This window comes from Cynocephalus volans, chromosome 10 (assembly GCF_027409185.1).
Source record: "Cynocephalus volans isolate mCynVol1 chromosome 10, mCynVol1.pri, whole genome shotgun sequence".
Classification (NCBI taxonomy): Eukaryota; Metazoa; Chordata; class Mammalia; order Dermoptera; family Cynocephalidae; genus Cynocephalus; species Cynocephalus volans.
Genome location: NC_084469.1, coordinates 103,684,763 through 103,710,209, shown reverse-complemented (window position 1 = coordinate 103,710,209; position 25,447 = coordinate 103,684,763). Strand labels below are relative to the sequence as shown.

At 53.6% G+C, this 25,447-nt stretch overlaps 2 protein-coding genes across 3 annotated transcripts; both read left to right on the top strand.

Moving 5' to 3' along the window:
• The first annotated feature begins 414 nt into the window (after window positions 1-414).
• On the top strand, window positions 415-8,515 carry ODAD3 (outer dynein arm docking complex subunit 3). Of its 2 annotated transcripts, XM_063110105.1 has the most exons (13): window positions 415-658; window positions 2,242-2,363; window positions 2,464-2,541; window positions 3,864-4,031; window positions 4,116-4,217; window positions 4,302-4,427; window positions 4,627-4,749; window positions 5,188-5,340; window positions 6,476-6,636; window positions 6,717-6,873; window positions 7,491-7,646; window positions 8,143-8,227; window positions 8,397-8,515. In XM_063110105.1, the coding sequence occupies exons 1-13, from the start codon at window positions 415-417 to the stop codon at window positions 8,513-8,515; spliced, it is 1,794 nt and encodes a 597-aa protein (XP_062966175.1). The 2 variants fall into 2 exon arrangements, with proteins under 2 accessions (XP_062966175.1, XP_062966177.1); XM_063110107.1 differs by lacking the exons at window positions 2,464-2,541; window positions 4,116-4,217.
• A 698-nt stretch (window positions 8,516-9,213) lies between these two features.
• RGL3 (ral guanine nucleotide dissociation stimulator like 3) lies at window positions 9,214-25,169 on the top strand. The gene is made up of 19 exons (XM_063110018.1): window positions 9,214-9,246; window positions 9,658-9,771; window positions 10,480-10,703; window positions 10,838-10,891; window positions 11,067-11,281; window positions 15,762-15,907; window positions 15,994-16,209; window positions 16,963-17,066; window positions 17,184-17,268; window positions 21,180-21,236; window positions 21,346-21,432; window positions 21,634-21,666; window positions 21,752-21,873; window positions 22,548-22,643; window positions 22,731-22,799; window positions 22,888-22,984; window positions 23,662-23,814; window positions 23,901-24,015; window positions 25,051-25,169. The coding sequence occupies exons 1-19, from the start codon at window positions 9,214-9,216 to the stop codon at window positions 25,167-25,169; spliced, it is 2,139 nt and encodes a 712-aa protein (XP_062966088.1).
• Window positions 25,170-25,447: the final 278 nt, after the last annotated feature.

Genomic DNA, 25,447 nt, shown 5'->3' with positions numbered 1-25,447 from the left:
AGAGGATGGTTCTGAAGGCTCGCGCTTAATGGCGGCGCAACGTCCCTCCATCTTGGGAGTGGCGGCTTCTGCGGCCGGAAAAGAAAGTTCCGGAAAAATACCCGCGAACCCCAAAGTACCCGTTCCCACCCTCCGGCTGCGCGGCTCTGCCCCGCCCTCTATTGGGACCGCCCCTCCGCGCAGTGTCAGCCAATAAGAGTGGTGGTGTGGAACGCAGGTGTCTCCATGGGAACGCTGCCGGGAGGAGGAGCAGGTGGTTACCTAGCAACCGGCAGATGCTGAGAGGCCCCGCCGAGCGGTCGGAAAGTGCATTCCCAGAGCACTAGGAACCGGAGCTGACGGATCCCGAACAGGGGCGACTGACTCCTAGTTGTCCTCCCTAACCCCTAGGGGCCTTAGGGTCCCAACCCAATCATGACGTCTCCCCTGTGCAGGGCGGCCTCGGCCAACGCCCTGCCCGCTCAGGACCAGGTTTCGACGCCCTCTTCCAAGGCCAAGGGCAGTAAGGCTCGGGCCGAGCGCCGCCACCCCCGAGGCAGGGGCGCGGCACAGGCCTGGCCCCCACTCCATTCCAAAGCGGGGTCCCTCCACAGGGGTGTGGGGAAGCCGTCTGTGTACTCGCAGGTGACTGAGCTACAAAAGAAGATACAACTGTTAGGTAAGGTGGTTCCAGAGGGCACAGAGGACCAGGGGTCAACAGTGTCCACCCAGTCTTCTGACCAGGCATGGTGTGACAAAGGCGTTTCACCAGCATGAATCTAGTTAGCCAGTTTCTGGAGGCAAAAACTCATACTTGTTCATGTTTTTTTGTGGGGTTTTATCGGCGGCTGGCCAGTATGGGGATCCAAACCCCTGACTTTGGTGTTCTAACACCAGACTCTACCCAGCTAAGCTGACTGGCCAGCCTTGTTCATGGTTTTCTTCATCTTTCTTTTAAGCTTCTGATCTAGAACCGACTTAAGTATATTTGATACTTTTATGTAATTGCTACTCTTCTATCATGCATGTAGTGGCCAGGTGCATGGATTCCAGAGCCAGATTATCTGGGCTCAAATCCTATCTCAGATAATAGTTGTTTGACCTTGGGGGACCAAGGGTAACCTAATTGCTCTCAGTTTCTCCATCTGTAAAATGGGGATACTAACGGTACAACATAGGTACTGGAAATGTATGAAATGCTTAAAACAGTGCCTAACACGTAGTAAAATACTATAAAGGTTCTCAATGGAGGAGGGTGATTTTTGCCCACCCTAGGGCCATTTGGCAATGTCTGGAGACATTTTTGGTTCTCACATTGTTGGGGTTGGGAGGAATGTCTGCTCCTGGCATCTAGTGGGTTAGAGGCCAGGATGCTGCTCAATAACCTATGATGAGGGCTGGCCAGTTAGCTCAGTTGGTTAGAGTGTGGTGTTGGTAACACCAAGGTCTAGGATTTGGATCCCCTTACTGGCCAGCCACACACAAAAAAAAAAAAAAAGAAGAAGAAAAGAAAAGAAAAAGGAATATCCTACAATGCATGGGATAAATCCCCACAGCAAATAATTATCCAGCCCAGGTATCAGTCATTCCAAGGTCGAGAAATCCTGGTGTGTAAGCCATTGTTATTATTGCTTGAATGATTATTAAGAGGTAATCTTACATAGTTGGTGAATGTATGGTTGCAGGAGTGAGACTGCTTGTGACCTTGAGTAATTTAATCAGCCTGTGCCTCAGTCTTCTCATCTGTAAAATGGGTATGGTATGCATATGGATATGCACCTATTGGCATATGGTATTTGGTACCTGGATGCTCTTAGTCCAGCATCCAACACATAATAAATGCTCAGGGGCTGACCAGTTACTCAGTTGGTTAGAGTGCAGTGTTATAACACCAAGGTCAAGAGTTCAGATCCTCTTACTGAACAGCTGCCAAAAAATTTTTTTAAAAACTTTTTTTAAGGGCCGGCCCGTGGCTCACTCAGGAGACTGTGGTGCTGATAACACCATGGCCACGGTTTCGGATCCTATATAGGGGTGGCCGGTTAGTTCACTGGCTGAGCGTGGTGCTGACAACACCAAGCCAAGGGTTGAGATCCCCTTACTGATCATCTTTCAAAAAAAAAAATTTTTTTTTAAATGCTCAAAGTGAAATATTGTTATAATATTAAATTGATAATTGCAAAAAGGTCTTCCCTCTGGGAAGTCCCACCCACCCACCCAATGATGCTGTGATTGTATCTACCCACCTCACCTGCCCCCCAGAGGGTGACCGGAAGGCTTTTTATGAGAGCTCCCAGTGGAAAATCAAGAAGAACCAGGACACCATCAACCAGCTCCAAGAGGAGACTAAGGCACTGCAAGTACAGCTGACAGACCTGCTGCAGGTGAGGGTGCAGAGGCAGGTGGATGGATTCTGGGGAGTGGGGGCAGTGCCCTGGGTGGAGGTGGTCTGGCTTAGGAGTAACTGGGCTCCTCTCCTTGCAGAGAGAAGAAAAAGTGGTCCAGGCAGTGATCTATGAATGGAAGTCAGAGAGGCCATACCTGAAGAACAAAACAGGCCAGGTTTGCCCCACCCCCACCCTACTGATCATCTCCCTTCATTTGCAGCCTGGGACCCTTCTCCACTGGACACCCTCCCTGTCTTCAGTCTCACCCTCTCCAGTCCTTTCTCCACACCAGCTTCCATTCATTTACTCACTCAATTAAGTTTTTTTTTTTTTGGCAGCTGGCTGGTATGGGAATCGAAACCCTTGACCTTGGTGTTAACAACACTGCACTCTAACCAACTGAACTAACCAGCCAGCCTTCAATTAAATCTTGGTTACACACTGACCTTGTGTTTAACATGGTAGTAGATGTTGGTGACCATGCAGTGAAAAAACAAACCAAGTCCTCACCCCTCCAAAGCTCATATCCTAGTGGGGAAAACAGATTAAGAAAAATCAAGAGCAGCAAATATAGAAACAAAGTAATTTCTAGCAGTGATCAGAGAGATGAATAAAACAAAACAGGGTGACTTACTAGAGAGGTATGGGGACAGGGGCTTGCATAGTAGATTGGCAGGTGGCAGTCAGAAAAGACCTTGCTTCCTAAAGGAGGTGATATTTGGGGCTGGCCAGAGAGCTCAGTTGGTTAGAGTGCGGTGTTATAACACCAAGGTCAAGAGTTCAGATCCCCACAGAGCCAGTCGCCAAAAAGAGAGAGAGACATCTCCAGGGAAATCTTTGAAATAGAACAGAGAGAATTTGCTAACAAATTGGATGATCATGGGGGAGAAAAAGTTGACCATGGAATCAAGGCTTTGGGCTTGAAGACCTGGAAGGATGGAGCTGCCAAGAGCTGAGATGAGCAAGATGCGAGAAGGGCGAGTTTGGGGGAAGATCAGGCATTTGATTTTGGATGCGATGGTTTGGAGGTGCCTGTGGAGATGTCTGGAAGGCAGTGTGAATGTGGATATATGAGTCTGCAGTTCAAGGGGGAGGCTAAATTTGGGTGTCAAGGGGGCTAGCAGGTTAGCTTAGTTGGTTAGGGCCTGGTGTTATAACAGCAAAGTCAAGGGATCAGATCCCTGTATTGGCCAGCTGCTGATAAATAAATAAACCCCTCAGACTAGGTAAGATCACCAAGGGGGTGGGTATGGACAGAGGGAAGAGCCTGAGGCTCTCTCTCCACAGGAAAAGGAGACAGAGGAGGGGCAGCCAGGAAGGCGGGTAGAAAACTGGAGAGGGGATCTTGGAAACCACCAAAGCAGAAAATCTGCAGGAGGTGGAAGACAGCCAGGTCACATGCTGCCAAGAGACAAAGGAGATGAGAGCCACAACATGGGAGGACTAGGTGAGGGGGCTCAGGCCCCTGCTCTCACTCTCCCCATCCCCCTGCAGAAGGCCCTGGAGCACCTGGACCACCAGCTGAGTGAGAAGGTGAACCAGCTGAATGCTCTGCGGCACCAGATAGTGCTGCGCCAGCGGCGGCTGGACGAGCTCCAGCTGCAGCACAGGCTGCGCCAGCTGGAGATGGCCGAGGCGCAAGACAGCAACGCGGAGGTGGCCAAGGTGGGCCAGTGAGGCCTATGGGGCAAGGTCTTGGGGGACGAATTAAGGGAGGAGGGGACTCAGTCCAGCCGTGCCACCGTCTAGACCATGCGGAACCTGGAGAACCGCCTGGAGAAGGCCAGGATGAAGGCTGAGGAGGCAGAAAACATTACCAGTGTGTACCTGCAGCTCAAGGCCTATCTGCAGGTATGGCCTAGGATGGCTGGGGAGGAGGAGGCCTGGCCAAGGACAGCAGTCACAGGCCTGACCCCCCCAACCCCCACGCCCCAGGAGGAGAGCCTTAACTTGGAGAACCGGCTGGACTCCATGGAAGCCGAGGTGGTGAAGACCAAGCATGAACTGGAGGAACTGCACGTGGTGAACCAAGAGGCTCTCAATGCCCGGGACATTGCCAAGGTGCCAGCCCAGCTACCCCTGGGGGTCCTGCCCAGCTGCCATGGTCTCTGGCTCAGAATCTGAACTCAGCTGTCCCTGAGCCAGCCCCTCCCATCTGTGTCCCATCTCTGTCCCAGCACCCTGCAGCCTGGCCCAGCTGTGTAAGCCTGAGCCACGGTAAGTGCCAACCCCTCCTCCTGCTCCCCTGCCCGTCCTCCAGAACCGGCTGCAGTATCTGGAGGAGAACATGTTACGGGAGCGTAAGAAGCGTGACCGCTACTTAAATGACTGCAAGAAGCGCGCGGAGGAGAAGAAACTAGAGAACGAGCGCATGGAGCGCAAGGTGGGCGCACTTGGGGGTGCGGGGCAGCGACCAGCGTGGCGGCCCCCGTGACCATGACCTGGCTCGGGCGCTTGTCCCACATCTCTGACCCCTTCCTCCTCTCCCCACCATCCCCTCCCACCTGGTTGCCCCATTTTGGCTGACATGGCCTCCACCCCTCCCCTTACTCTCAGGCCCTTATTTATCGTTCCCCACCCACCTGTCCTAAATCTGACCCTGCCTCTAGCCTAAGGCCCCACCCCTCTGCGCTGGCTCCGAGGTCGCCTCCTACCCTCACCTGTTCCACCTCCCGACCCCTACCCGGGTGCCCTCACCTGGCTCCAAGCCTTTGCCCTACCCCGTCCCCTCCCGGACCCCTGTCTGGGTACCCCTCCTCGACCTCCTCCCTGAGCCCTTGACTGCGAGCTGACTCTGGCCCTGACCTCAACCCGCGAGCAGACCCAGCGTGAGCACCTGCTGCTGCAGTCTGATGATACGCTCCAGGACCACCAGCCCTCTAAGGAGGAGGAGCTGCGGAAGCGCTGGGGCATGTATCAGATGGAGGTGATCTTCGGCAAGGTCAAGGACGCCACCGGCGCGGCTGAGACGCACGTGAGTGCTGAGCGCAGCCCTCTCCGCCCGCAGACATGCCCAGCCTCTGTCTACTCTCTGCCAGGTCAACTCTTCAGCACACAAACCTGCTCTCTTTATCAGCACCATGCTCTAACCGACTGAGCAACCAGCCAGCCCGATTTTTTTTCCTTCTTCTTTCTTTCTTTGTTTCTTTCTTTCTTTGGCGCCTAGACCCCAACCCTTGACCTTGTTATCAGAACTGCACTCTAACCAACAGAGCTAACTGACCAGCCCATGCTCTCTTTTTTCTGTTTGTTTGGTTGGTTGGATTTTTGTTTTTTTTTTTTCCATGCTCTCTTTTTACAAGGCATCCCTTCCACTCTGTTATCGCCCTGTTTTCTGGCTGCTTTTCACAGCAAAACCCACAGGTGCCTTAATTTCCTCTCTGTTCTCTCTTACTGGTACTAACTTCTCTGGGACGTGCTTTAGGAGAACTGGGAGTTTTGCCTCACTTGTACTGTGTCTCCAGTGCCTGTAACATGATCTGGGACACAGTACCATGCTCAGAGCTGGGCAAGCGGGGCCCTGGTGCAGCATCTTCCTTGAGATTTCCTAAGACCCGTGTATCCCCCTCGGGTGCCTGATTCCTGCTGCGAACACTGACCCAGCTGGATCCCAGCTCGGTTTCTCCCTTTTGGGTGCTCTCTAACCCGTGTCTCCTCCCGTGGGCTCGACTCCCGAGGAGTTCTGGGACTCAGACCTCTGGGGTCACCTGGGGCACCGAGGTGCAGCCCCTTTCCTGGGCCTGGGGAGTGGATCGCTCCTGAGATAAGCGGTATCTCCACACCAAATTGGGCAAAACTCGCTGCCAGAAATTGCTGGCACATTAATTTTGGTAGCAGCTATACTCGCTGCTGCTGCTGCTCCCGCTCGCAGATTTTGGATGACTCAATTTCTTTATATAGACCAGGAAGGTCCTCGCAAAAATCGTTTCTCTGGGCTGCACACCTTTGAAACAGCCCTAGTCCGATCCACACAGTCCCTATACATCACTTTGCAAAAGAGCAAAAGACACTAGCTTAGGCCACTTGTCCTGCGCGCCGGGGGGAGACAAGGTGGAGCGCACCTGTGCCTGCCTAGGCCCTGGCTCTGACTGGGGCTGGGTGGCCCGCAGTCGGTGGTGCGGCGGTTCCTGGCCCAGGGCGACACCTTCGCGCAGTTGGAGACGCTCAAGAGGGAGAACGAGCAGTCGCTGGTGCGGCTGCAGCAGGAGAAGCAGCGGCTGCAGCAGGAACTCGAACACCTCAAGTACTCAGGGGAGGCCACGCTGGTGAGGTGAGGCCCTGGTGCCCGAGGGAGGGGTGGGGGGTGAGGAGTCAGCCACGCTCCAGTGGCGAACTCCCCGCCCCCTGCAGCCAGCAGAAACTGCAAGCCGAGGTGCAGGAGCGCCTCAAGGCCGAGGAGCAGCGGCAAGCGGAGGCACAGGATCAGCTGGAGCGCACCTTGCGGGCCATGCAAATAGCCAAGGAGGGCCTGGAGCACCTGGCGAGCAAGCTGAAACACGTCACCGTGGTAGGCCCCGCCCCCAAGGAAGCCCCGCCCAGGCCCTCCCAGGACCTGAGAGGCTCAGCCAAGCAGGGGCGGTTCCTGCGAGCAGGCCCACTCCAGGGAAGCCATCCCACCTCCTGTCCAGGAGAGCAGAGGCCACGCCTCCATTGGGAGGCCACCCCCCACTTCCCTGGGGAAGCCCTCTCATTCCCGAAGAGTACCAGGACTTCAGAGACCCTGACCCGCCTCAAGCCCCGCCCCCCTGGGAAAGTCTCACTCTGTCCCCACTCAAAACCTCGATGACCCCACTCCAATTCTGGAGCGGCCCGAGATAGAAGCGCCGTCCTGCCCGGTGCAGAGACCCATTTATTCAAAAGGCCAGCCCCACAGTGACCTTCCCCCAAAAGACCTCCCCCCAGCCTTTTCATGTATCTGGAGGTCAGAAGCCCGCCCTCACAGGCGTGGCCTGACTTCAGAGTCCCCGCCCCACAACCGATAGTACCGCCCCTGTGGGCGGCCCCTCACCTCAAAGGCCACGCCCCAAGAGAGGAAACCTCGCCCCTGGGTGGAGCCTGCCCCAGAGAGCCTGCCCCAGAGGCCCTGCCCTCGCGCGGCTGATCCGACCCCGACCCTGGCTGCAGGAGGACAGCCGCTTCGCGGGAAAGGTGTTGGATCCCAAGGCGGGTGACTACTTGCCGAACTTGCTGGGCCTCGTGGAGGAAAAGCTGCTGAAACTGCAGGAGCAGCTCCAGAACTACAACGTGTCAGAGATGCTGCGCCACATTGCCGATCGCGAGGTGCCCTTGCAGCAAAGGGGCAGGGCTCGAGGGACCGAGGGATGGGGCTGAGGGTGCGGGGGTTGGGGGTACAGGGAGCCGATGGCAACCCTCGAGAGACCAGGATGGAGGCTGATGATGTCCTTGGGGACAACGGGTGAGGTTCGAGGAGCAGGGGTGAGCCTGACACACAAGAGGGAGAAGCCAGGAGAGCTGCGGGCGGGTCCCGGGAGGCCAGAGGGCTGGGGATCAGAGGTCCGCCTGCAGAGGCCATGGGGCAGGGCCCCAAAGACCAGGGCTGGGCCTACGTGACAGTGGGTGGAGCTGAGCATCTGGGGGCCTGCTGAGAACGAGAGATGCTGCTGGGTCTGAGAAAAAGTGAAATAGGACTGGGCAGTGGTCTCCGTCTGGAATCAGGGCATATCGGAATGGGATGGGGAGCAGGGGGAAGGGGACTTCGCCGCAGTCCCTGCCCCGCCCACACTCCTGTCCCCTCCCCACCCCCTCCCCCACTTAGTTCCTCGCCAGCTTAGAGGGAAAGCTGCCCCAGTACAACACCCGCATCCCTCTGCCCCTTGCCAGTCCCAAGGACAAATTCTTCGGTCAGTACGGGCGGGGAAAGGAGGTGGAGTTGGGGGCCCAAGTGGAGAGAGGGAGGTGGTCTGAGGCCCAAGGCCAAGGTGAGGGTGGGGTTGGGAGGTGGAGGCTGGGGAGGGAAATCTGAGCTGGGGATGGGGACCTGGATCCCTCATCTCTCCGCACCCCCAACAGACGAAGAGGAGAGTGAGGAGGAGGACAGCCACGTGGTGACCCGCGCGGCACTCAAGATCCGTTCCCAGAAATTAATGGAAACCCGCAACAAGAGGCGCAGTCGGTCGCGGAGAAACTAGACTCGCTCTCGTGCCCACCTGGCGACTCCGGGCCCCTTCGGAGCCCCCGATCCCTCTGGGTCCAGCCGCGGGCCCACGGGGCCCCTTCAAGGGCTGGACACGGCCCAGACAGGGAGCAGAGCAGGCCAGCGGCCCGGAGGAGAGGAAGGGGGCCGGGCCTGCCGTTCCCACAGTAAATCTCCCCAGGCGGGTCTGCGCCGCCTCGGAATCGCGCAATAAAGGTCAGCGGCCAGCCTCCTGAGTCTTCACCTCTCCCTGAGCCTGCACCTTCCCAAAGACGCCTGCCCTTCAAAACCCAGGGCCCCAGACCGAGCCCCCTCCGACCTGGGGCGTGGTGACGCCCGTCAGCTCACGGTGACCCGGACTGAGCTTCTCCCGTCCCCTCCAGAGAAATGGGAGCTACCCCCACACCTGGGGTTAGAGAAAAGACCCCCTCCCCCGGGGACGGATGTGTCCTTTCTCCAGAGGACAGATTGATACACATCTCACACTTGTCGGGAGAGCCGGGACCTCTCCTGGGTTGGTCTGGGCACTGGGGTCCGGCTGGGGGCATCCGAGAGCCGTGGGTCCTGCCCGCCCGGCCCCGCCCCGTCCCCGCGTGGCCCGGCCTCCCCGCCCCGGCGGCTCCAGCCTGGGCCACTGTCCGCCGGCCCTTCCGCCTCACTCAGCCGTGCCACCGAGCGGGACGGGCGCGGGCCATGCAGCGGACAGCGGGCAAGGAGCTCAACCTGGTAAGGGGGTAAAGGGTCCCGGGCCCCCGCATCCCCGGTGATCCGCAGGTCCAGAAACTCCAGGTGCCCGCCCCAAATCGGACCGGCCCTGGAGTCCCCACCTCGGAACACACGGCCCTTGACCCACTGAAGCTGCTGGTTACTCTTAGGGATGGGGGCGGGGTCAAGGACAAGATTCCGTGAGACTGGACACTGGGACGTCCCCAAATGCCACCCCATCCCCTCGGGACCTGGGAGGAGGGTACCCGCGGTGAGGAGGGGACTAGCCGAGGACACCGCCCTGAGTCTCGCGGCCTCTTGCCGGGAAGGGGGGACCAAACAGGAAGGCCCGGACTGAGTCCGTGCGGATAAGTGGGGCCGAGGCCCCGGGCCGATCTCCCTGTGGCGCCCTGAGCCCGCCTCCGCGTCCAGGCGCCGCTGCAGGACTGGGGCGAGGAGACCGAGGACGGTGCGGTGTACAGTGTCTCCCTGCGGAGACAGCGCAGTCAGCGCTTGACCCCGGGGCAGAGGCCTGGAGGCGACCAGGTGAGGCAGGGCTGGGTAGTGGCGCTGGACGGGAGGCGACTAGGTGAGGGCGTGGCTGAGTGAAGGGGCCCGGGAGTAGGGGAGGGGGTCAGAGCTGGAGGGCCGGGCTGGGGCAGCCGGTGCAGGAAGAAAGGAGCCTGGGGCGATCAGGTGAGTGAGAGTAGATCCAGGGCATGGGGAATGGGGTGGGGCCAGGTGATGGCGCAGTTCCCGAGGGGGACCTGGGGGCGACCAGGTAAGGGCAGAACTGGACGGCAGGGTTTAGTAGTCCGGATCTGGAAGGAGGGGTGGAGTTTGGAAGCGGCCAGGTGAGGGCGGGCGGGGCGGAGGGCAGGGCCCGGGAGGACCAGGGTTCCAGGTGGGTTGCGGGGTCATTTGTGGACAGGGCGAAATAGTAAATCCAGGGAGGTCGGGATTCAGAGGAATGGACAAGGTCAAGTGCAAGAAAGGTGCTAGCAAGGCCGGCCCGTGGCTCACTCGGGAGAGTGCGGTGCTGATAACACCAAGGCCACGGGTTCGGATCCCATATAGGGATGGCCGGTTAGCTCACTGGGTGAGCACGGTGCTGACAACACCAAGTCAAGGGTTAAGATCCCCTTACCGGTCATCTTTAAAAAAAAAAAGAAAAGAAAAGAAAGAAAAGAAAGGTGCTAGAGATCGGAGAAGGGGTGCTCCGGGGCCACTCATGGCCACCCCTCCGCCCCGCAGGTCCCCACCCCCACTACGGATACTTTCCTCCATTATCGCACGAGCAAGGTGCGGGCGCTGAGGGCGGCTCGGCTGGAGCGGCTGGTGGGCGAGTTGGTGTCCGGAGACCCGGAGCAGGACCCGGGCTTCGTGCCTGCCTTCCTGGCCACCCACCGGGCCTTTGTGCCTACTGCTCGTGTGCTGGGTTTTCTGTTGCCACCACCCCCGCCGCCCCCACCTCCCGGGTCAGTAGCCATTCCCAGACTCCCACCTGGGCACTCCCCCCACCTCCCCAGGTTTGGAACCAGAAAACGCCTCCCACCCCCAGAACCCTCCTCCTAACCCCCCGTCTAGTCACCTGAAGGGGGCCTCTTCCCAGGGTGGCGATCAAGGAGACAGAGAGACAAGATCTGAGCTTCAACAAGAACCTCAGGTCGGTCCCCCATCCGGTTGTGGGGGGGGTCCTAGAGGTCAGGGATTATTAGTCAGACCCTGGGGCTAGAGGGTGGGGTAACCGGAAAGTGGCAGATTAGGTAACAAAAAGCCAGCGGTCAGGTCTGAGGTTTAGAGCTCTGGGCCAGGCTCTGAGACCCTGCCCCTCTGGCCAGGGCTGTGGTATCAGTGCTGGGCTCCTGGCTGCGGGACCACCCGCAGGACTTCCGAGATCCCCCTGCCCACCTGGACCTGGGCAGTGTCCGAACCTTTCTGAGCTGGGCAGCTCCAGGGGGTGCTGAAGCCCGGGAAGCAGAGAAACTTCTGGAAGTTTTCTTGGAGGAGACTGAGAAAGAGCAGGAAAAAGAGGAGCAGCCCCTAGCATGGGCAGGTGAGAGGTTTTCATCACTGGTAGTGCTCTGAGAAGCCCTTTTCTGCATGCTCCCTCCCCCATGGGCTTCCAGATCTTGGGCAAGGTTTGTGTTATTTATTTACGTGTTTATTTATGTGGCTGGCCAGTACAGAGATGGAACCCTGGACCCTGGTGTTATCAGCACCACGCTCTAACCAACTGAGCTAACCAGCCAGCCCTAAGCAAGGTTTTTAACTCTATCTGAGCCTCAGTTTTCCCACCTGTAAAATGGGGATAATAACTATTTTAAGTTTAACTTTTTTTTTTTTAAGTATTAGCATTTGTCTAGTATTCCCCCCCATTCTAACCACAAAGATACTCTGTTATTGGGTCAGAATGCCCACACTATGTTTCTAGCTACAAACCATTCCATTACTACTTGTCTCAGGAGCCACAGGGACCTGGGTTCAAAATCCCCATCCTGCCATTTGCTGACTGTGTGACCTTGGATAAGTCACTTCACCTCTCTGAGCCTAATCTGCAAAATAAGGGTGGTAACATTACGTCATTGGGCTCTTCATTCATTCACCAAATATTCAGCCACTGGCTCTGCACACATAACGGTGGACAGGGGCTCCCAGTTCCCCAGGAAAGACCATCAATAAACAACTAAGCAAATAAACAGGGAGGGTTTGACAAATAGTATTATTTTCATTATTTTATCACTGATCTTTACTTGTTAGATACCTACTACTTATAATAAAATGTATACAAGAAGTCATACTGATACTTTTTTGTAGAGTAGGTGCCAGCAAACTATCTGGTTCTTTATAGAAAAAGTTTGCCAACCGCTGTTGCAGAATGCTTTGGGGGAGGAAAAAATACCTGAGTGAGGTCTTTGGTCAAATGTCACCTCCTCGAAGAGGCTTTCTCTGACCCACTCCCAACAAAACGTCCTCCCACCCCCAACAAAAATGTCCTCTCACACGTCTTCCTAGCTTGCCTTATTTTTCTGCATAGCATGCTTGACTTCCCTTTTCTTGTTTGATTTCGGGTTTTGCTCATCTATGTAGACTGTGAGTGCAATAGAGAAGGACCACACTAGTCTTGTCTCTGGCTTAGTCCCCAGGGGCAGGAACAACATGGATTAGTTGACTGAATAATTGCATCCTGCTTATAAAGTATCATCTTTCACCCATCTGTGTTTGATCCGTATCGCAAAAGCATCTATATCCTTAATCCCCATCCTCTAATCCTCAGGTTAAAGTGGCCACATTCCCCTCTGCTTTACAAAGTAGCAGCCACTTTTCCATCCCTGGTGACAGTCTCAGTTATCTAATATTTTTTATCCCTGCTTCTTCCCTCCTGGTTATGAAGAATCTTCTCCTCCCTTCAAGGTTTCCCCAGCTAATTCCAAGTCATTAGAGCTGCACAGACCAATGTGGGATCCATTAGCCCACGTGGCTATTTAAATTAATTAAAACTAGGGCTGGCCTGTTAGCTCAGTTGGTTAGAGCACAGCCTTATAACCCCAAGGTCACGGATTCAGATGCCCATAACAACCAGCCACAAATAAATAAATAAATATGTATTAAAATTAAATGAAAATAAGGAGTCAGAGTTTCAGTTGTACTAGATCCATTTCTAGTGCTCAGTACCCACATTAGACAGCACAGGTAGAGGACATTTCTACCATTGCAGAAAATTCTATTGAAAGTGCTGTTGTAGGCTTCTTGAGGTTAGAAGAGAAAATAAACACTAATTGAACACTTACATGTGCCAGGCTCTGAAACACTCTTTATTTTAACATCTTTGTTCTAGGATTTTTTTTTTTAAAGATGACAGGTAAGGGGATCTTAACCCTTGACTTGGTGTTGTCAGCACCACGCTCTCCCAAGTGAGCTAACCAGCCATCCCCATAGGGATCTGAACCCATGGCCTTGGTGTTGTCAGCACCACACTCTCCCAAGTGAGCCATGGCTGGCCCTATGTTTTGGGCTTATTTTTTGCTATGGAAAATTTCTATCATATGCAAAAGTAGAGATAATAGTGTAAAAATACTCAGACACCCATCCCACATCTTCAACAATTATCCAGTTGATCAAAAATTTTTTTTTCTGCATAATTTTAAAGCATTCCAGACTTATGTCACTTCACACTTAAATGCTTTGGGTATGCACCCTAACTGACAAGAACTTTTTTTTGGTGGCTGGCCAGTGCAGGGATTGATCCCTGGACCTTGGTGTTATCAGCACCGTGCTCTAACCAACTGAGCTAACCAGCCAGCCCAGGACTTTGTTTGTTTGTTTAGTAATGTAACTTTTATGCCCATAATCATTTTCAACAAAATCAGTAATGCTTACTTAATATCAAAAAATAGGGCTGGCCGGTCTGCTCAATTGGTTAGAGTGTGGTGCTGATAACACCAAAGCCCAAGGTTTGGATCCCATACTGGCCAACTGCCAAAAAAAGAAAAAGAAAAAAAAAAACTCAGTCCATATTCAAATCCCCCCCATTGTCCCTAAACTGTCTTTTTTACAGCTGTTTCTTCAAATTAGAACCCAAAGAAGATCCATTCAAGGCATTTGATTGTTTGTTTGTTTGTTTGTTTCTTTTTTTTTTTTTTACATCTGACCAGTTCAGGGACCCAAATCTGTGAGCTTGGTGTTATAAGGTTTGGTTGTTTGTTTCCTAGGTCTCTTTTATTCTATAACAATCCCCCCTTGTTTTTTGTTTGATGCCATTAGAAAAGAAGGGTCATAGCATGGTGCTGGTAACAACAAGGTCATGGGTTCAGATCCCTGTACTGGCCAGATGCAAAAAAAAAAAAGGAAAAAAAAAAGTAATTTGTCCTGAGGTACGTTTGACATTCTTTTAGATTTACCTGTTTGCTTCCTCATGGTGTCTCATAACCTGTTTTTCAATCCCCCACAACTGCCGTTAAGATCTAAAGGTCTGATTAGATTTAGGTGCAATTTTCCCCCCAATTCCGACTTTTAAAAACTGATATTTTGCAGTGCCACCTCTCCTAGTTTGAAACAAAGGAGACATTAAGCTGATTTACAAATATAACTTTTTTTTCGCCTGGCGGGTCCTGGGATCCAAACCCATGATCTTGGTGTTATAAGGCTGCACTCAATCCAACTGAGCTAACCGGCCATCCAACACCTTAATAGAATTTTTTTTTCCTTTTGGCAGCAGATAATTTTAAAATGATAATATGACATGATAACTAGTAAAAAGGAGAAAATAATGAAGGTAACTTACACAGCAGTAATCTGTGTTTTTTGATGTGTTAATGCTTGGACATGACTCACTAGGACACATGATGAGATTGTCCAGTGCCTTTGCCTTTGATACCAACATGGTGAAGGTGACAACCACAAACACGAACTGATGCAGGCAAATGCACTGACGATGAAAAATCACAGGGCTGGCCAGTTAGCTCAGTTGGTTAGAGTGCGGTGTTTTAACGCCAAGGTCAATGGTGCACATCCCCCTACTGTCCAGCCACCAAAAAAAAAAAAAACAAACAATTTCCAAACAAAACAAAGCCCAGACTTTCATGGACGTTGCGTTCCTGGAGCCAAAATAATTCGTGTTTATTAGCAAGATAGGTAGGTTCTAGGTGCAGATTATTGTAAACAGGTTTTTCAACGACACAAATGTATGCAGGGACATTTGGAGGCTGGGTGGCAGAATTCTAGACTGGGCAATCAGCCCCCCATGCAGCAAGAGTCCAACTGCCAAAGTGTCCCCTAGGGGGCGCCACCTTTGTCCTTCACTACAGTTAAATCGTTTATATTTATTGAGCACTTTATAACAGTTTGGTATGCATAATCTCGTTTGATCTTTTTTAAAAAATCCAGATGAGGAAAGCAAGGCACAGAGACGTTAGAAGTGATGCTTTCATTCATGCAACAAGGCAGGTGGGCCCGTTTGGGTTTGAATTTGGGACTTTCTGACAACAGCCTTCCCTTAACCATGAAGTTATATATCACCTCTCTCCAAAAGCAGAATGCAGAGAAATCTTATCCTGATGTAGGTTCAACATCACAAAACTCTATGTTCTACTCCAGCCTTTGAGCACCTGGCTTTATTTATTTCCTTATTTATTATTTTAGAGGCTGGCCCTTACAGGGATTCAAACCCTTGACCTTGGTGTTATCTAACTGCATGAGCTAAACCGGCCAGCCCCAGCACGTGGCTTTAAACCCCTGCCCTGCCATTTACTGAACATGTGATTTAGGGCATATTGTTCCATGCCTCAGTTTGCCCACCGGTGAAAGGGGATTAAATGAGTCCCTTCCTCGCTGGGTTAGTGTGCCGAGTTACCAAGTTAATCCATGCTAGGTGCTCAATGAACATTATTGTAGCTGCCATGTCCTCCAAGACACTCAGGGAGGTTTTCCCTTTACAGATGAGGAGACTGAGGCTCAGAAACACCAAGGGACTTGCCCAAGGTCACACAGTCAGTCTTGGATTCAAATATGAATTTTTCACCCCCTCTAATGCTCAGGACCTCCCAGAGCTGCCGAACCCCCTAGTCCAGACTCCCCGGAGGGCTGCGCGGAAGAGGAGGAAGAAAGGCTCGTGCGGGAGGGTCCTGAGCTCCTGGACTTCAGCGTGGACGAGGTGGCCGAGCAGCTGACCCTTATGGACGTGGTGAGGACCTCGGACTGGGACGGGGCGTGGGGGGGGAGGGGACAGGTCCCGCTGAGCCCCGATCTTGCCCCCCTCCCCCGGTCCAGGAGCTCTTCTTGCGCGTGCGGCCCTGCGAGTGCCTGGGCTCCGTGTGGTCGCAGCGAGACCGGCCGGGGGCCGCAGGTGCCGCCCCCACTGTGCGCGCCACGGTGGCCCAGTTCAACACGGTGACCGGCTGTGTGCTGAGCTCGGTGCTCGGGGCGCCGGGCCTGGCCGCCCCGCAGAGGGCACAGAGGCTGGAGAAGTGGATCCGCATCGCCCAGGTGTGTGTGTTGGGGGTGGGAGGAATGGGACAGTGGCCGAGGCCCCTGAGGGAGGCAGGGGACGGGCAGAAGGCAGAGGAACCGGGTCCGGATTGAGAGGAAGGTTGGGGCTGGCAGGTACCTAGGAGCACCTAGGAGGTGTCTGGGCATGGGTGATGGGGAGGGAATAGGATTGAAGGGGGGGGTCCCCAAAAGAGATTGGCAGAAGCGGGACAGGAGCCTCAGGCCAGGAGGAAGAGGAGGAAATGGGGATCTGGTGGTGGTGGTGGAGGGGGACGTGTTTCAGGGGGTGGGAAGGGAAAGGAGGTAGAAAGCTGACAGCTGGGGTGACACTTGGGTTCAGGAAGGGGGGTGTCTGGGTTCAGAAGAGAGGCTGGGGGCTCTTTTAGGACTCAAGGGCCTGGGGAGAAGTAAGGGGTGGGGATGGGAGAAGCCAAGGTCAGAGGTAGCAGCTGGGGGAGGGGCCGGGCAGAGGGAGGGGACTCCTTGGGGAGGAGGGGGAGTAGTAGCCGGTCAGATGCGGGGCAAGATATAGAGTCCTGATCCAGCATCAGAAGTGGTGGGATCTGGGCTGTCCGGTTAGCTTAGCTCAGTTGGTTAGAGCTCAGCCTTATAACACCAAGGTCACGGGTTTGGATCCCCATACTGGCCACCACCACCCCCCAAAAAGGTCACGGGATCGAAAGCGGGTGGGACCTGGGGCTCAGATGCGGGGTCTGAGGGCCTGACCAGCGTCCCCACCCCACCCTCCAGCGCTGCCGAGAACTGCGCAACTTCTCTTCCCTGCGGGCCATCCTGTCCGCCCTGCAGTCTAACCCCATCCACCGGCTCAAGCGCTGCTGGGGGGCTGTGAGCCGGTGAGTGGGCTCGCTGGGGGCGGGACCTCCTCCCCACTCCATCCCAGCTCTGACCACCGACCATCCCAGCTCCATCCCAGCCAACGAGCCCTGATCACCCCTCTCCTGTCCCCCCAGGGAACCGTTATCCATTTTCAGGAAACTTTCGCAGATCTTTTCTGATGAGAACAACCACTTCAGCAGCAGAGAGATTCTTTCCCAGGTATAGACGGATGCGGACCCAGCTGGATTCCAGGTCCAGGAAGGGTGCATGTGGGGCAAGGCAGGGGACATTCCTTGTCATTGTGACATTCAGTGTCCTTTCCCTACACCTCAGCAATGACCTTTCCCTTGTCCACGGCCAGCCTGATGCGTTCACGGTCTCTGCACCCTCTGTCAGAGCTCATACTCAGAGACTGCCTTATTTATTCTTTCAACAAAATACAAGAAGTCACAAGGAAAAGGTTACTAAAGGCCAGAGTCATAGCAAAGAGTGGAAAAAAAATTTGTGCTGGGGACTTTACCGTGGTAAGCAAAACTAAAAACTGTGTGCCAACTAGTATGACCTCTTACAGGAGAGAGTTATGTTCTTTTTTTTTTTTCTTTGGCAGCTGATAGGGGGAATCGAACCCTTGACCTTGGTGTTACAGGCTGCATTCTAAAGAGAGCTAGGTTCTTCTTGCATTCAGGCGTTAGTTCCTAGAGGGAATCCCTGGACCTAGAACATTCTTCACCCCTCAAGATATGTATGGGTTGGCCAGTTAGCTCAGTTGGTTAGAGCATGGTGTTGTAACACCAAGGTCAAGGGTTCAGATCCCTGGACTGGCCAGCTGCCCAGAAAAACAAAACAAAAGATATATATGCAACTTGCTCACCTCCTGCAGGTCTCTGCCCAAATGTCCCCACTTCAGAGAGGCTTCCCTGAGCCCCCCAACACCTCCACACTCCCCCAATCCACTTTGATATTATCTCTGCCTGTCATGTGATACATCCAGCTTGGTTGTCACCATCTCTTCCTCACTAATGGCCACTCCATGAGCACGGGAATTTCATTTCTTTTGTTCACTGCTGTCTTAGTCTGTTTCTGTTGCTTATAACAAAATACATGGAACTGGGCCGGCCTGTGGCTCACTTGGGAGAGCGTCATGCTGACAACAGCAAGTCAAAGGTTAAGATCCCCTTACTTGTCATCTTTAAAAAAACAAACAAACAAAAAACACAGAACTGGGTGATTTATAAAGAAAATGAAATTTATTGCTTACAGTTAGAGGCTGGGAAGTCCAAAGTCCATCTGGTGGTGGTGACAGTGGCCCAGGGGTCTCACATTACAAGATGGTGGAAACAGAGAGAGCAGAGAAAGAGAAAGACAGACTCTCCTCTTCTTTTAAAATCCTCAGAACCACGTCCCTGACCACCATTTTTAATCCATTCACCATGGCATGATCCTACAATCCAATCACCTCATCAAGGCTCCGCCTTTCAATTACCATAATAGGATTTCCCACCCTCTTAACACTGTCACAGTGGGGGCAGTTTCTAATACATAAAACTCGGGGGACACAATTCAAGCTTCAGAGAGTTTTGGGGGACATTATTCAATCCACTATGTTCCACCCCTGGACCCAAAACTCATGTCCTTTTCACATGCAAATACAATCATTTCATCCCCAAAGTCTTGTTTCAACTCAAAAGTCCAAAGTTCAAAGTCCCATCTATGAATTAAAAACAAGTTATCTATTTCCAAGATACAATGGTGGGACAAATATAGGGTACATATTCCCATCCCAAAAGGAAGAAAAAGGCCAAATGAAAGGGGTAACAGGTCCCAAGCAAGTCTGAAACCCAGTAGGGAAGGTGTTAAATCTCACAGCTGGTGAATCATGTACCCTGACTCCATGTTTGATGTCTTCTGCACACCAGTATGGGGGCTGGGTCTCTAGTCCTCAAGCAGCTCTGCTCCTATGGCTTTGCTGGTCTCTGGCCATACTTCAGCAATCCCAGGCTGTCATTCCACTCTGGTAGCTCCACAGGTCTGGGGTCTCCATGGTGGTCCTGCTCTCATGGCTCCACTAGGCATGGCACTGATGGGGTTTCTCTGCTGCAACTCCAACCTCACATTTCCACTCAGCATTGCTCTAGTGAAGGCTGTCTGTGGTGACTCTGCCCCTGGGACAGATCTCTTCCTGGGCTCCCAGGCTTTTCTATACATCCTTTGAAATCTGGGTGGAGGCTCCTAAGCCTTCACAGCTCTGGCATTCTGCGAGCCTGCAGACCTAACACCACGTGGACTCTTCCAAGCTTCCAGCTTGTATTTTTCAAAGCTGCACGTCCAGCCACACCTGGAGCCAATTTAGCCACAGCTGGAGCAGCCAAAGCAGCTGGGGTGCTGGTGTGGGGAGTAGCAAGTCTGTGAGGCCGCCTCGAGCCTGTTCCCCAAGACCATTCTGTCTCCCTAGGCCTTTGGTCCTGAAATGGAAGGGTTGTCCCCAGAGGCTTCTGCAATGCCTTCAGGGCCTTTTCCCTTCTCTTTATAACCCCGTACTTTTGTGTAAATCTTCTTAGTGTTATTGAATCTTTCTTCTGAAAATGTTCTCTGCTTCTCTACCACATGGCCAGGCTGCAAATTTTCCAAACCTGTATGCTCTGCTTCCCTTTAAAATTCTGGCTTTATGTCAGGCCTTTGCCACCATAGATCAGCATAGGCTGTTACAAGTAGCCATGCAGCTTCCTGAATGCTTTGCTGTTGAGAAATTTCTTCTGCCAAATGCTCTGGTTCATAGCTCCTAAGTTCCAACTTCCACAAAGTCCTAGGGCATGGACACAATGCAGCCAAGTTCCTTGCCAGTTCACAGCAAGGGTGATCTTTGCCCCAGTTTCCAAAAAGTCCTTTTTCATTTACATCTGAGACCTTCTCAGAATGGTCTTTACTGTCCATATTTCTATCAGCATTCTGGTCACCACCATCTAACCACTCTCTAAAACATTCCAAACTTTCCCTGGTTTTCTTGTTTTCTAAACTTCCACCAACATCTAGGCTTTTCCTAGCCTGTTCCTCCAAATTCCCCCAGCCTTTGCCCATTATCCAATTCCAAAGCCATTCCCACATTTTCAGGTATATAAGCAACACCCCATTTCTCTGGTACCAATTTTCTGTCTTAGTCCGTTTCTGTTGCTTATAACAAAACACATGAAACTGGGTATTTTATAAAGAAAAAAATTATTGCATACAGCTTTGGAGGCTTAGTCCGAAGTCCATCTGGTGGTGGTGACAGTGACCCAGGGGTGTCTCACTGCAAGATGGTGGAAGCGGAGAAAACAGAGAGAGTCTCTTCTCCTTTTAAAGCCCTCAGAACCACACCCCTGATCACCATTTTTAATCCATTCACTATGGCATGGTCCTAGAATCTAATCACCTCTTCAAGGCTCCACCTTCCAATTACCATAATAGGATTTCCCACACTCTTAACAGTCACAGTGGGGACTAAGTTTCTAATACATAAAACTTGGGGGACACAACTCAAGCTTCAGAGAGTTTTGGGGGACAATTCAATCCATTATAGATGCTGTCTACCCGATCCCCAGAATGGCACATAGCACAGAGTAGGTGCTCAATAAATGTCTTGTTAGCAAAGGAATGTCTCAAATAATGAGGGCTCGAGGAACATGGGGCTCTGCCTTAAGCACCTACTGTGTACCAGGCACTGTTTTTGCTCCTCCATGAACCAGACAGACATGGATCCTGCCGAGGGCAGAAGGGGGACTCAGGCCCCAGATGGCAATAGTAACTGTCCCCCAAGATTATGTAATTACCAGGCACAGCAGTGCTATGAGGGCAAATTTAGGGTGTTCCCAGGGATCTCCGGGAGGCCTGTTCCATCCAGGCTGGGGACAAAGATTCTTTTGTGTGTTAAGGCACCAATAAGCCCCACCTGCCATCATCCCTGGGTGGGACCTGCCCCCGGCTGTTTATCTGCACACCTCCCCCTGCCCCCAGTTCACTTTCCCCAGGGTGGTCCAGCTCCTTGTGATACCTGAAAGCAAAATGGGTGTATTTGGTGGGTCTTGAGACATCTTCTCTGAGGAAGGGTCAAAGGACACCCCAAGACTGTTCAGCCCTTCCTTTCCCCCCTCCAGGAGGAGGCCACTGAGGGACCCCAAGAGGAGGACTCCCCCCCAGGAAGCCTGCCAACAGTGAGTGACACTATTTGGGTTGGGGGATAAGTGGGTCCCTGAGGGAGGAGGGGCGTGGAGGGTGACGGGCAGTGACAGCTGAGAGTAACAGGGGCTTTGGGGGCTGCAGAAACCACCCCCAGGCCCTGTTCCCTACCTTGGCACATTCCTCACGGACCTGGTTATGCTGGACACAGCCCTGCCGGACATGTTGGAGGTCTGACCCCTGACCCTTGACTCATGACTCCCGCTCCATGTGCCCCCAGCAGAGTGGGACTCGTGACATCCACCCTTGATCCTGCCTGCACTCCTGACCCCAGCCCCCTTAGCACAGTGGGGTTCCTAACATCCCAGTCCATGAACTTTACCCTTGAACCTTGACCACAGAAGCTCTAGTTCAGATGAACTTTGTCCCCAGGGGGGTCTCATCAACTTTGAGAAGAGGAGGAAGGTGAGTGGGCACGGGGGTGGGTGTGCTGGGTGCCTGAGGTGGGGAGGACGGAGCAGGGGTCAGGTCTCAGAGGCTGCTCCCCCAGGAGTGGGAGATCCTTGCCCGCATCCAGCAGCTGCAGAGGCGCTGTCAGAGCTACAGCCTGAGCCCCCGGCCGCCCATCCTGGCCGCCCTGCGTACCCAGCGCCAGCTCAGCGAGGAGCAGAGGTGACCATCCTGTGGCCTGGCTCGGCCCCACCCCAGCTGACTCTGGATTCTGCTCACCACATGCACCTCTCCAGCTCCTCCCAAGACCCCTCCAGAGCCCTGAGCCACAACCTGTGACCTTGTATTATCTGCAACCCAATCAAGGGCCCCAATCGACCTCTGACCTCTAAACATTGACCCCATCTGACTTTCTGACTTCAACTCAACTGTCCCATCCGTTCTCCTCCCCAACTTCTGATCCTGACCCATGACCCCCATCTGACTCCCTGACCCCAATCATTAACCCCCAGTTGTGAGTAACTGACTCCAAATTTGGTGTTTATTTGACCACCCAGCTCGACTTTCCCAGATGTTTCCTTGCATCCGGCTGCACCATGACCTGGACCACTGGCCCCAATAGTTGCCTGACCCCTATCTGACCTTGACCCAATTTGACTCCTTAGTCCTGCCTCATGAATCCCCTTGTGACCTGCCAGCCACGCCATCCCACGTCCTCCCTGATAAGACCCCGATGTCTCAATGACCCCCAATTACAACATTGACCCTGACATTTGGAGCCTGACAGTGGCTGCTCCCCCGTCATACCCAGAACCCAGTTCTCAACTGATTCTAACTCTTATGTCTTCTCCTGCTGCTTCCCGGTCCCCCTTTCCATCCACACATTGACCCCTCAGTTACCGAGTCTCCCGTGTCATCGAGCCACCAGCTGCCTCCTGCCCCAGCTCCCCACGGCTCCGGCGGCACATCAGCCTCACCAAGCGCCTCAGTGTGTGAGTCTCGGGGTGTCTGTGTGTGTGTAGGGGGCTGCTCCTGGGGCTGGGTCTGGCCTCAGCCACATCCCCCATCCCCATCCTCAGGAAGCTGGCCCGGGAGAAAAGCTCATTCTCTGGTGGGAGTCCTGGGGATCACGCTTCGTCCACCTCCAGGTGAGCATCTCACTTGGTAAAAGGACTAGAGACAGCAGGATCAAGGGTCAGGGCAGCCACCCAACCTTGGGCTCTGTGTCTCCCCCAGTCTGTCCCCAGGGTCCCCCCCATCCAGTCCTACAGCCAGGGACCCTCCTCCTAGCAGTCCCCCGAGCTCTCCAGGGCCCCAGGGCCCCAGCACCAAGGTACCAAGACTGCTTGTGCATGCATGTGGGACTGCGGACACCCAGGGTTTTGCGTGTGTGTGCGTGTGTGTGTACGTGTACACACAGGATTGTGGGACCAAGTGTGTGTACGGGAAACTGGCTGAGGACTCTGCATATTCATGCAGGGTACCATGTGCGTCTCCATGGCCCTGTTTGAGCAATCATCCAACAATCTGGCTTGTGCTCAGATCTGGAACTGCATGGGGCATTCGGGGGCAGTCACACAGTTTTTCAAAGACATGGGTGTCCCTAGGAATCTGTATACCTGAAGGGGAAAGTGGGTCTGAATATCTGCCATTTGTGGGGTTGTTCCTTGATATGGGCTGTGGGTGTATGCCAGCCGTGGGCAAGTGCATGCACACTGCTTTCTGTGTACACAGGATTTCTTGTGTGTGAGTGTGAGTTTGTGTGTATATGGGTCATGTGTACATGTTTCTGTAACAGAGAACCAAAGTCTGTATATGCTACAATGACATATATGTGAGCTTATGTGTATGCCCTAATTGCATGTCAGGCTCTGGGTGTGTAGTTGTGTGTACTCGGGATTGTGAGCATGGGCCTCTTGAAGACACCAGTGGGGGAGAGAATCGTGGTCTCCAGCCCCACATCCCCTGCAGATGGGCGAAGTTGCAAGCCCTGCCCCCCACTGCCTACAGCTGCCCCTGAGTCCGGACCTGCCAGGCCCCCAGCCCCTGGCCTTGCCCTTGGGCAGCCCTCGCATGCCCCTCCTGGGGCAGCAGAGCTCAGAGGCCCGCATCATCCGCATCAGTATCAACAACGACCATGGGAACCTGTATCGGAGCATCTTGGTAAGGGGCTGGCCAGGGGCCTGCTGGGGACAGCCCTGCCTTTGGCACTGGGGCACTCACATCGCACTCCTGCCCCTCTCTTCTAGCTTACTAGTCAGGACAAAGCCCCCAGTGTGGTGCGGAGAGCCTTGCAGAAACACAATGTCCCCCAGCCCTGGGACCGGGACTACCAGCTCTTCCAAGTCCTTCCTGGGGACAGGGGTGAGCAGGGACAGCTTGGAGCCCAGGCTGGGGGGAAGGCAGCTGAGAGGGCAGTAGACTGGCCAGGGTCAAGGATGGAGCCCAGCATTACCTGGGCTCAGAGGGCCTTGAGGTTGTTCAGGCACAGAGGGCAGGGGTAAGAGGTCATAAAATGTCTGTGCCTCAATTCTTTGGGGTCATCACATTGTCCTGGCTCAGTGTGAGGGAGAGAGGCATCAAAGGTCATCTTCCTAGGATTTATGGGGTAATGAGATTGTCCAGGGTCAAATGGGAGAAGGGAGTGTAGAAGGTTCTTGGACCTTAAGTTTGTAGGATCATGAGGTTGTTTGGGCTCACATGGTGGGGTGGGAAACTGAAGGGGGTCTGAGCTTGGATGTGTGAGGAAATGAGTTTATCCAGGCAAAGCATGGGGACCCTGAAGTTACCCAAACTTGAGATGGGAGAGCACCAAATGGTATTGAACTCAGGCTGGGGGAGCATGAGGTTGTCTGGTGCGGTGGTCAGTAGGAGGTTGTCCAGTCTTTGACAGGGAAAGGCAAGAGGTTGACAGTATTCATGCTGAAGGGTGTGACACAGGGTTGACTGGATATTAGGAAAGAATCCATGAGTTTGTTCAGGCATCGAGTGTGGCCATAAGGTTGTGCAGGCCGGAATTGAGAAGTCATTCAAGTTCATGGTGAGAGAGTATGAACTTGGCTGGGAAATGGTTGGAGGAAAGGGGTGGGGTGGGCAGAAAGTTGTTTGGGGTGGGTGGCTGGTGTTTACACGAACTTGTAGTGCAGGTTGTCCAGACTCCAGAGGGGAAAGATAGGAGTTTCCCAGGCTTATGGTGGGGGGAGGCATGGGCTTTTATGGGCTTTGAGTGGGAAGTTGTCCAAGTTCCCAATGAGAGGAGAGTAAAGTTGGCTTGACACTTACTAGAGGGACCCAAAGCTGTTCAGGCCCTAGGGTGAATGGTAGAAGGTTACCCAGGTCTTTTATGGGGGAGGCATGAGGTTGTACAAGCCCATCACCATCATCTTCATCCCTGACCAGAGCTCCTGATTCCTGACAATGCCAATGTCTTCTATGCAATGAGTCCAGCTGCCCCCGGAGACTTCGTGCTGCGACGGAAGGAAGGGACCCAGCACATGCCCTCTCTGTATTCTACCTGAGGCAGCCCTCTCCTCCCCCTGGGACACAGGCCCCATGGGAAGCTAAGGGCCAGGATTCTATCACCATGAGGATGGTGGATCTTTCTCCTGGACAGCCTCCATCCCCCTGTAGAGGCCATTGTGCTCTGTAATCTGTGGCTCTCCCTTCCACTTTTATTTCTTTTTTGGTGGCTGGCCAGTAGAAGGATCTGAACCCACGACCTTGGTGTTATAATGCAGTACTCTGACCAACTGAGCTAACTGGCCAGCCCACTGGACCCCATCTCTCAGACCTTCTT